The sequence below is a fragment of the Nanorana parkeri genome, unplaced genomic scaffold (genome assembly GCF_000935625.1).
Source record: "Nanorana parkeri isolate BGI_ZX_2015 unplaced genomic scaffold, ASM93562v1 scaffold509, whole genome shotgun sequence".
Classification (NCBI taxonomy): Eukaryota; Metazoa; Chordata; class Amphibia; order Anura; family Dicroglossidae; genus Nanorana; species Nanorana parkeri.
The window spans coordinates 990,175-1,002,088 of NW_017306777.1; the positions used below are offsets into that span (position 1 = coordinate 990,175).

The 11,914-nt window shown below is 40.0% G+C and overlaps 1 protein-coding gene across 1 annotated transcript; it reads left to right on the forward strand.

Annotated features, from left to right (window-relative positions):
* The first annotated feature begins 1,019 nt into the window (after positions 1-1,019).
* LOC108790878 (fibrinogen-like protein 1-like protein) lies at positions 1,020-6,426 on the forward strand. The gene is made up of 3 exons (XM_018561238.1): positions 1,020-1,023; positions 1,205-1,309; positions 5,801-6,426. The coding sequence occupies exons 1-3, from the start codon at positions 1,020-1,022 to the stop codon at positions 6,424-6,426; spliced, it is 735 nt and encodes a 244-aa protein (XP_018416740.1).
* Positions 6,427-11,914: the final 5,488 nt, after the last annotated feature.

Below are 11,914 nucleotides of genomic sequence, written 5' to 3' on the forward strand. Positions count from 1 at the left end.
GACGCCCCCTCTGGTCGCCAAAACGCAGGGAGGCTCACAGTATGCGATCCAGTGTGTTCCAGTAACTAACCGTACTGGAATTGGTGTGAACGGCCCCCAAGTGCTGAGTGTCTTTCTGGCCAATAACCAGGGGTTTTCTATACTTGCATGGTCTTTAGACATCAAAAAGAAATACAAAACTGGAAAATGTGCATGCATTGCACATTTTTTATTTATTTGAATTGACATGTGCTTTAAATAAGTAGAAGTGACATTATGGTGGTTATAGCCTTCCTTTTCATGCATCTCCTGGGTCACATTTCTGCCCTGATGAAGGGACCCTGCGTGGTCCGGAAACGTTGGATTATTTCATATGTGTGACGTTTATTCCAAATAAATGGAAATTTTTTGTATTTCTTTTACGGAGCTGTTGCTGGTGATTTCTATCATTCTTGGGACAAAATGACAATATTTCCACTTTCATTATCAAAAGCTGTTAATGTCCTTTCAATAAAAGATCTTCCCCCCCAAAAAAATTAAAAGTTCTATCAACACAGCATGGCACTGCGCTGAAAAAAAAGTACTTTTAGTGCACACCAGTACAATGCCATGGTGTGAATTGAGCCGATTGAACAAGGCAAAAAAAAACGCCCAGCACAGCCCCAACGCATGTGGTGTGAAAAGGGCTCTTACGCTCAGCACTCTGCTTCTTTTGCCATGCATGTAAAAATGTATTTTTATAATTAGAGAGTTATATAAAGCCATCCTCTGCCATGGTGCTGTACAAAGTAAGTGTTAGAGGCAGGTGGGCGGACAGTACAGCAATAATGCAAGGGACAAAAGGAGCAAGAAACCTGCCCATATCGAGAAGTGTAACCTTGAGCAAAGTAATAAACATTATAAGCACCAAATGAACTTTGTGAGTCTGTAAATGAAGAGGCTTGCACCTTCTTGCTTTGATACACAGAGCCTGGGAGGAGACTAGTCCTTTTGTATAAATAGTGACTTCCTGTGTATGTTTAAAATATTCACAGACGGCAATGGGTGAGAATATAACAGCAGCATGCATATTACACCATAAATGTGCAGTTCCCAGTTACCTGCCATTACACAACCCACATGAAGAAGTAGACTTCAGTATTGTTTATTGCTGTCAAAGTCTCTCCAGTGAGCGCTGTGGTGGTAATTTGCATGTCTCATTATGTCTCCTGCTTTACCGGGTTAGGTTGGCGATTTAAAGCACTATATTGGCCCCTGGCAGCCTGTATCCTAAGCCTGTCCTCATCAGTATTAGCTGTTGATGACCCTCCAAAAGTACGACTTCAAGAAGGTGAGATTTTATCACGTACAAGTAAAAATACATCATTGTATTTGTGGAGATTATTATAAATCTGGGGTGACACCATCAATTGTGTGATTTTAACTCACAGAATCACTTTAAAAGATGTATTTGTAGAAATGTCATAACTTAGATAGTTAAAGGGTTAAACTTATTTATTTATTTTTAAACGCTTTAAAAGAGGTTAAAACGTACCTGTGTCTTCCATCCGCAAAGCATCTTGAGGCGGGCGCATGCGCAGTTCAGATTTTCGGCCGGGAGACGAGCAGAGACGCAAGGTAAGTCTATGGATGCGTGCACCCGCGTGCAGACTCCGTAGGACAGGAAGTGCCAGCAAGCACAGAGGAGTCAGCGCTGGATCGGAGACCCGCAGCAGCGCTGGAGGGACAGATGAAAACATCAGGAAAGAAGAAGAAGATCGTATTAAGAGGCATCATTTAAGGTAAGTGCTTACACTAACATTGGGGGGAGAGAAAAAAAATTATACTGTAATGATTATTGTATCCATTCAGTGGGACAAAAAGTATTAAGAAAAATTGTAGTGACAGAGGGCAACCAATCAGAAATGATCTTTAATCTAACTAGAGTAAAGATCCCCACACACGTTACAATCTGATTGTACGATCTCTTTAGATCTACCAACAACTATGTTGTGCAAAGACCTGCCTAATTGGATGCAGATTGATTGGGTAGATTAGGCAGGTCCTCGTATTACAAAGATTTGGTAAATCTAAAATTGTACAATAATTGTATGGTCAGATTGTAACGTGTGTGGTGACCTTTAAGCATATCTAAACCCATGAACAAAAATGTTATGCTTTGCAGCGTGTAGGTGTGGTGGTTGTTTTCGTTTTCTTTTTTCTGCCTTTTTTTCTCCCTTATCTATGGAGCAGTGCCACCCTAGGCTGCTTGCTCCTGGTTTGGACTACAGAACTTCGCCCCTTGTCCTTATCATCATAACATCTGGGCCAGGTGATCTGTAGCTCCCAAAAGTAATCTGGACAGCACTGATAAGACTTCTTGGGATTTCATTCCAGCAGAGGTGTGTCAGTAGCCAGTAACAGCAGCTTCGATAGCTCTGCTATCCCTGCCATTGACACTGGCATTACTGAGTACTGACTCTCCTAACCCAGTGACATTATTTCCACACAGATTAATATAGGAAAGTCTTTTCTCAAATTCATTCTGATTATTTCACCCTGATAAAGGGGAAGTATTTGGCCCCCAAAATGTGATGGCTGATTTTTTTTAAATGTAAACCATTTAAAGCCCTCTTCTGTTTTGTGTATGCTTTGGGTGACATGTTTGGTACCCACTTGGGGTAGCCCAGTTTGTTTTGAGCTGCCTAACCATAGCCACCGATCTCTCCAAATGATCAGTTTCCTTTCACTGCCCTATATATGTATGAGGACTGAAGTCCCAACATCTCTTGGATGTTTTACTTTTTATTGGATGAGGCGGATTACAAACTACTTTTTAATTACACTAAAGTCTGTCAGACTCCAACACAAAATCAGAATTCTATTCCAAATGACCATTTCATGCAAAGATCATAGCAAGTCAGGCCTGATAGCATACAGCCATTTGGTATGTAGGGCCAAACCAGATTCATCTTTTTTTTGGAAATCCTGCTGAATGTTGACAATATTTGAGGGATACAGAGCCACATATAACATCCAATGTAATCAGTGGATTTATGAGAATGTTTATTTTGCTGTATGGTAGTAAAAAAGGAAACACTCTGTAACAAATTCACAATCAAAGAACTTTGCAACTATATAACATCAAAATTTTAAAAGCAGCAGTCAACATGGACACGGTGAGAAATATTTATAGAGCACACAGACATCAGATTTAGATGTTAGAAGTTAGGATATCAGTCAGTCAGCAATGTCAATGTGACAGTTTTATGTGTATTAACAACCCCTGCACCTGTAATCCTGGGCAGCAAACCGAGACAGATCAGCACAGATCTGCGACAGATTTGACAATGCAGATGACACAGAATCTATTTAAAAGTCTTATTATAAAAACATTTTTTTTTTAAATGTGCATTTATGAATTTTATGCATTGAAGCCAGTAAAGCATTGCAACTGAGATCAGTGGATTAGCAAAATTTTGTTTTAAAATTTTTTGTAAAATTTTAAAAAGAGCAGAAGACCCCTGCAATTCGGGTAAGTGGAGTGTATGGAGGGAAGGGAAGTTGTGATGTGACCATGTTTTATGGTACACCCTCAATATGGGTATAACATGGTTCCAAAGGTAAACTTAGCCTTTAACAGAAGGCAGATGTTCTCTCAGAACTGCTCTAGGGCAGGTTTTATTTCATCACATTGCTACTTTTGGGCAGCAGGGGTGGAATTTATGAATAAAAAAAATTGTCTCATATTTATCTCAGCTCTGTCTCACTGCTCCTGATTAATATTGCTTAGCTGAGTGGCAGAATTGATAAATGTCCCCAGTGTTTGGACATGTAAAATGACAGTTACCAAGATTTAAAAACCATGTTGAAGAACTGAATATGCTAATTTACTAAAATTGTAATTATGATAATATATAGATCAGCTATTTTTCATTTCTGCATGTGTTCATGTCTGAACTGCTTCCCTTCAAATGTAAGTAAATGGAAATGCAAAACCAGTGTGAACCCTCACTGAGTGCAGGGCACCACTGAGCATCTGCAGTCTGAGTGGTCTGAACAGGAGAGGCAGGTGCGTATCAACCGCAATGCCACCTTGGGCGGCACTTTCCAGGTTGCGGCAAAAAACACCATCCCCAAACCAGTGAGGCGAGCTAGGCCAGACAGAATCAAGCAGCCTCGCCTGCCTAATCAGGCAAATTAGGCAGCTGCTAGTGAGAGAGCTGTCAGGTGGAGGAGAAGCAGCAGGTGGCTTGAGGTGATTAACATTTTCAAAAAGGGGTCAACAGTGGCACACCCAAATTACTCTCATATCAGGTGTACTTTAAAGTGTATGTTGGGGCAAAATAAAGAACACAGATGAAGTATATCTCTACAATGCATGCACATTTCCCCATTTTTTTTTTATACCTTATACAGGAAATTACCTGCTGATCCGCCAGAAATGCACCCAGCTCCTATTTTCTTGTTGAGGGCTGACACTATAAAGCATTTGAGTGTTGTCAGCCCTGCCTAGTGTTCACTTGGCAAACTACTTAAACCCACCTACTCTCCCATCGCCACAAAATAAAGACTTATCATTCTGTAGTTCCAGATAAGGGCTGGGAGGGCCAATTACTGTCTTTGAGATAACAGGGGGAAGTAAATTCTAGAAACAGGGCAGCCCCAAATGTGTTGCATGATCAACCAGTATTTTTTTTTGCATTATTTTTTTAAATTGAAAATAAATAATAAAATACTTTAAATGGTATACAGTATTTAGCAGACCAGAAGGGAGCAAAAAAGAGACATTTGTTGATAGCTTTACATACACTTTATGAATAATAAACATTCCCCATAAGCAACACAAATTTTAACTTTTGCAATTGATCGTAATTTGTAATGTACTGTTTGTGTATGCTTGGGTTACACGTGTGATTAAAGCCTATCTCAAATAACGAAAGACTCTCCCTGCTGTTGGGCTGCCCCCTCACTATGAGGGTTAATGGCTCCTATAAGTCTAGGGTACCTAGGTAAAATAATTTTTCTTACCTGGTCCTTCAGCATGCTCCAAGACCAGCAACTGCATCCTCTTCTCCCCTACACTCTGGTGGTAGGAGGCTCACTGAAGCCCATAGCCATGCATTATACGCGAGGACGCTAAGGGACAGTCAACAAGCCGGGGAGTAAGGGAGACGAGTTCCCGCGACTTTGTCAAGATACACAAAAAGGGCTTGCATCTGATGGGCTGCAAATACTACCCAAGAATTTACCAACATGTCCCTTCAACAAAAATCAATATAACAATCGACTTTTGTCGAGGAGATAGGGTTACCCACAAATTGAATTTCAGCTTTCCCTGTGCACCCAGCTTAAGGGAGATTCCCCTCCCTTCCAGTCCTGGTAACAGAGAAAGTGTGCTTCTGGACTGTAACAAGGAAAAAGAAAGGTTAACCAATGAATATTGTGCATTTGAGATTAGGAAGGGTCAAGAGGGACACATGGTTGTTTCACCTAATAGTAAACACATATTTCAAAATAATTAGATACAATTACTAGTTCAAGGTTTTGTTACTTATCTGTGTACATTGAGAATATATATTTCTGTTGAGAATGCTTGTTGTTCTGTGTACATTTTGTCAACTGGATATTGCCTGCTCAAAAACATGTATAAATTGGCTACCTAGACTTGGCCTTGCTTCATGACTGCTCTAAGAAGACTTGTCTCCCTGTATACAGACAATAAAAAGACCCTTATCTTCATTCTCATTCTGAAAGTATTATCCTACCCTGTATTCTTTATTTCTCCATCAGGTAGTAATCGTCTCAAGGTAGATTGACTTACCAATTTTTATATTTTTAGGGTTCCCCATAGATTGTGATAAGCTGCCAAAGGACAGCCCAAGTGGTGTTTATGTAATCAAGCCTGATACTTCACCTCCGCTGGTAGTCTATTGCCACGTGGATGAAGATGGTAAGGGTTGGACTGTAATTCAGAGGAACTCATATAAAACTGAACTCACATGGCATGAATCCTGGACCACCTACAAGTATGGCTTTGGAAATGTGATGCAGGATTACTGGCTGGGCAATGAGTACATTCACCTTCTCACCTCTCAGAGGGTCTACATGGTACGCTTCCAAATAAAAGACAAAGCAGAGAAGGAGTGGCATGCTGATTATGATATCTTCAGTCTTGATAAAGAGGTTAATGGATATACACTCCGCTTAGGCAGGTACTCAGGTACTGCAGGGGACTTCCTTGCTACATATGACTCAAATACTATCCATGACAACATGAAGTTCTCTACAAAGGATAAAGATCAGGACCGTACTTCTGCTAACTGTGCAGCATCCTATAGTGGCTGGTGGTATGACAACTGCTTCATTGTCATGCTGAATGGCAAGAGTTACATCCACTGGAAGAATGTGTGTCCTGGAGACTGCTCCCACTCAATGATTATGGTCCGACCTACAGGTATCTGCTGAAGACTATACAAAAAAGAAATGGACCATGGGTGATAGGAGGAAACTGTATAGAATTTCTCAGTTATGGTGAATGAGCACTACTTTGATGTTTTGTTCTTTTCTGCTCCATCAAAGACAAGTAAAAAGCAAAAAGCCCTATAGTTTGCAGCAATAATTTGTGGCAGTGATGCATATATATTTTTTTATTTTTAAATATTAAATTGCTATGCTTAGCAGTAGATCAAAAGCCATTTAAGCAACACTGAACATATAAATGCTGCCTTATTTGTATGTGGTCATAACCTGACTACACTTCTAATGAAAGCACTACTAGTGAAAGCAAGATCGGGGTATTTAGTTTGAATGTAAAATATGCTTTGCCAGATTTGGCCACGTTTAGTTAAGGACAATTTCAAATAAAATCATTCTACCAAGAATAACACTCAGCTTTTTATATAAGTACTATTTTATTCTGTTAATAAGTAAACCTAACTTCACTACAAAGTATACAAACTCCAAGTCCTTAATTTTATTTAAGAGATCATATCAGAGTGCAGGTAGTGCAAGATTTTGGGGCCATGCAGCACCCCTTCACTGGGCATGTCCTGAGAAAAGAGTCCTGTGTGGCCCTGAAACATTGCAGTATATGCGCTGTGAAAAAGAATAGATAGATATTCCTCTTAATTCACTTTAATTGCTGATTTTTGGTCCTTGCCTGGAGTTCAGTATAAAGAACTTCTGGATATGTCAGCCTGAGTGTGCCTTTGCCTGGCTTGTGAAGCCTGAGACATATCATTGAGTTCTGTTGTGAAAATACTTCAATAATGCAATTTAAGACACACCTACATAACCATAAACTAAAGGAAAGAAACAGAGTTTACTCCAGCGGGTTAATAGGGGTGCGAGCAGGGTCATAATAATATAAATTAGTTTTAGTGGGTTCCTTTAAGGTAGGAGCTGCATTAATGCAAATATATCAGTAAAAATATCATATGGAATTGAAATATCATACCTAGGAATTATTTTCATAATTCTCGAGAATAGGGGTGGAGTAGGGGGTGGACGTGGTGCTCCAAATGGTGGGTGTGGTCAAATTTCACTAAAAGTGCAATTTAAGTGCAATGGAGTCTATAGTACAATTCAAAACAACATTAAAAAGTAGTACTTTGTTTTATAAACTAAAACAGACCTACCCTACTAAGAACATGTATATATTAACCAAAAATAGAGGAAAGCAGTAGTCCAGAACTGAGCCCCTCTAGAAATATTTATTAGTATATGTATGTCAAGGTGAAAAACACCTCATAATACCAACAGTTATTAATCCAGCTCATCTCCAGCAAGTTCTACCATTGAATACTTGTTTTTAAAGGTGTGGGTTCTGGGTTTGTCATCCTGAAGCAATGACTACTAAGCAATGAAGCTAGGATCAGGATGACTTTTCCAGGACCTGTGCCTTAAAAAACGTCAGCCATTGCATCTTTGCAGGTTCCGTTTAAACCAAAAAGAATAGTGGCACAAAACATTTTTAAAATAAAATAGAAATGAAGTTAAAAATACTATAAGTAAGCTATAGAGGTGGCTACTTGGCTGATTTGTGTTCCAGAATCTAACCACAACTTTTTTTCCCTTCAATTTCAACAGTAAACCTGTTGTGAGGGATATCCCTTTAACCTCTGGGCTCCAAGACTGTAATATAACAATGGAAGGTGACAATAACTTTTAATAGGGAACATTATGGAACTTCTTTGCATCTTATTTGGAAAAGTGCTACTTCCCATCAATCACTACTCTCTCAACAGAAAGACCTAAAAGTATGGCACCAAGAATAACACTCAGCTTGAAGTATCACATTTTTTTAAATCAAAAAGTACTGTTTTATTCTTTTAATAAGTAAACCTAACTTTGCTACAAAGTATACCTATTCTTAATGAGCAAATGCAACAACATGAACATGTGTAAGCATGTAGATTGTGTAGTCCATGTATGTGTATATGTATATGCTTTTATCTGTAGGTAAGAAGTTCTTTTTAAATGCAAGCTTTACAAAATGTTATGTGTTTTCTTTTTTCTTAAGTATTGTAAAGTGTGTAACATGTGACAATTACTTCAATAACTACTTTTTAGGCTTAGAAAATGTTTTAGACCCCTGTCAAGTATTTGGTTGATGTCGTTTTTCCATCTGGGAGAGTTCCCTTAAATTCCTGTATGAGAGACACAGCAGAAACATCAATCCAAAGTAAGAGAACCACTTTAGACAATTGTCATCAGAACACGTTTTCCCAATGGAAAATTTCCCTTCACCTACTGTTCCTGTAACAACTCAAACATGATCAAGAGTACAAATAGAGAAGGAGAAACTCCCGAGTGGAGACACAGACAGCAATAAAAACCTGACTGGGGTTTTAAAACATTGCCACTCTCTGCAAAAAAAAAGCTTTATATACACATTAATCTTTTCACTTTCATGTCTTTATTATTTATCTACAATCCAATGCAAACAATGTAACACTATGAGGGGAATTTATCAAAACTGGAGGGACACAATTTGGAGCAGTTGTGCACGGCAACCAATCAGCTTCTCTTTTTCATTTTCCAATCCTTGCTGAGCAAACTTAAGAGAGAAGCTGATTGGTTGCCATGGGCAACTGCTCCAGATTTTGTCCGCTCCAGTTTTGATAAATTCCCCTCTATATGTGTGAATTCATCTTCTGTTTGTAGCTTTTTCATCACCATGTTCTTTTTGGGGCTGATGGGCTTTGAGGGACAAATTCAATGTGGTTTTGACATCAGGTAGAGACACTTCTGAGATCATTCGGAATTCATTACAGGTGTAGTTGAGCTGCATTTGACCAGCAGTTTACCTACATTTTGACTTGCAGTTCACCTACTTCAGCTGCCTTGCATTCCCATAGATCTACATGGGAAGAGAAGTAGGTTTGAAGTAAACAAAGGTCTTTCAACACAGGCTCTTACAAATGTACATTGTGCTCATAAAGCAACTAACTTGCCTTCATCTTTTAAACTACAACCCAATTGACATTCTACACCAATTAAATTGTAACATTTCAGAAACACATAACTCCTCAAAGACTTTTATAGGGTATCTAAGAAGAGAGCACAGTGGTGGTTTACTTTCAGACTACTCATTCATTTGGGTGTGTGAATTGGACATTCAGATATTAAGCTTTGTAAATACCAAGCTTTTTTTTCAACAAAGCAGTTAAGGATCACATTGAAAACTGTGGAAAGCAGCCCAGAGCTCCATCTGCCGGCTAGATGTGAGAAAATCAAAATATTCATACCATATGTAATATATTAATCTGTCTTAAAGAAAAGAGAAATATACACAACATACCCTTTGATATTACAACACATGCCATTTTGTACATTAGTTTCTTCACCTTTGTTATGCACACACCTAAATGTTTTTGCTCAACACTCCATCTATGTTTCATGTCTGGCAACAGTTGGGCGCCCTCTTGCCAGGATCTAGTCCTGTCTTAAGAACCCTACTGCCGATTCTCCGTGTAACAATTGAAGGCGCACTGCTTTCAGTCTATCATGATGCCAGGTACCCTTCTACCAGAGTAAATATAATATGACTGGTGAGCCTTGTACTGAGGTCTTTTACAAATGTGAAAATCCTGCCATCAAGGTTCCCATCACAGGAAAGCTTGCTGCTGGGGTTTGTCCTATTACAAAGACCTATCATACCAACATATAGCTTTCTAGTCCTTTAGTTACTGGTCACCCTACAGAGGTCTTCAAGCGCACTAGAGAGCACGGTGCATCCCCTGAAGCAAATAATATCTCTCTATCTGTCACTATCTGTCTCTATCTGTCACGAAAACAGGGATATCTTCTCAAATGGGGCCACCACCCTCGAACCCTAGAACCATATGATCATCTAGAGGCAACCATATGATCATCTAGAGCAGTGGTTCTCAACCTGTGTAACTTCAGGACCCACATTTGTCCTTGGTCATTAAGTATAGGAAAAATAGGATGTTTCCACAATGGAGTGTGCAGGTACCCAGAGGGAGAAAATAAAAAGGGGCTTTTGAGAAACAATTCCAGGACCTAAAAAATAAAATCTTAGAAATACATTTATTGTAAAAATCGTTTTTTATACATTTAAAAATAAACGAAAAAAACCACAGTAGGTAAAAAACATATGTGGGTACATTCACCAGCTGGTGAAATTACCGTACAGTTCTGAGGTGTATGGTACTTATTTTTCTCTCTGTTTTTCAAAGTTGTATACATGCTCCTGTATATTCCGTGTATCCCGACATGTTTCGCCCAGGGGCTTCTTCAGGGGAAAAAAAGGGAATAGAGGAAGATATATATCGTGTAGATGTCCTCGCGATTGATTAATCGCAAACACGAGGGTGTGATGAGAGAAAAGCAGCTATTTCAGAATCAGATGGAGCTTGACTTAGTCAGATATAGGTCGCCACATACAGACAGATCGAGGGGCCGTGTCGGAGAGGCACACACTGGGGTCGTTGGGCAAGAGGCAGAATAGCAGACGTTGTTTTATCAAGGACTGTAATGTTCTCTTGCAGCAAAGTGTGTTGCTATCTCTCTCCCAGACACCACAAATTGGTAATTAAGTCGCGACCCAAATCGCACTGCAATAGAACACACGGCATTGCAGTACCGCGCATTCCGGTGCAGACAATCGGACTGTGGGTGGCAGGTGTGTTTGGGGTACCATTTCAAATGAATGGCAACGCAACACCTCCCACACCAGAATGCATAGTAGGTGTGATTGCAGAGTGCAGTGCATTACTCTGGTCCAGGCAACTCTACAGGACACATGAGTAAGCTGTAAGCAAAGCATGTATGGATGGAGCTCCCTTGTGGCCGTAGCCCCATCCCATCTCACCTCTAGCTGACACTCTATGCCGGGCAGCATATTCTGAATGGCTTCTTGGTGCGAGAACTGACAGTGCTGTACTAGAGGGAGGCTGAGGAGCCTCTCACCTAGAAAAGTGGAAGGCATGCAGCGACCCACTGAAAACGGGGTCGCGACCCACTTTGACCCATCAGTTGAAAACCAAGGATCTAGAGGCAACCATATGATCATCTAGAGGCATCAATAGATGCCAAGGATTGATGGTAATAAATGACAGTAGCCCATAACAAAGTCTCAGAAAAGACAGGCAGTAGGACTGGCAGCTAAGACAGGACCATCTGCTAGATCAAACCACTGCCACATGGGGACTGGTCACATACATTGCCATACCTGGTAACCCCAGGTATTTTTTCTAGCTGCTGTGGAGGCAGGAGTGGTAGGGGAGCACTGGCAAGGTGAGTAAACCTTGGGTAAGGGGCCCTTACAAAGACACTATCGCTTCGCCCTAAATAAGAAACACTGTCTCTTTAAGGCTGTGTTATGGGATTGAATTAGTACAGACAATGGATGTTCACTTTGCAAGCTAAACATTAGTAAATAAGGTGAACCTATGTTCACTGTAAACACCCAATCACATGCGAGGGA

Bases quoted from the DNA above. Each gene is read 5' to 3' on its own strand.
- LOC108790878 (XM_018561238.1), top strand. The intron at 1,310-5,800 runs GTGAGATTTTAT...TTATATTTTTAG, and splicing joins AAAAGTACGACTTCAAGAAG to GGTTCCCCATAGATTGTGAT.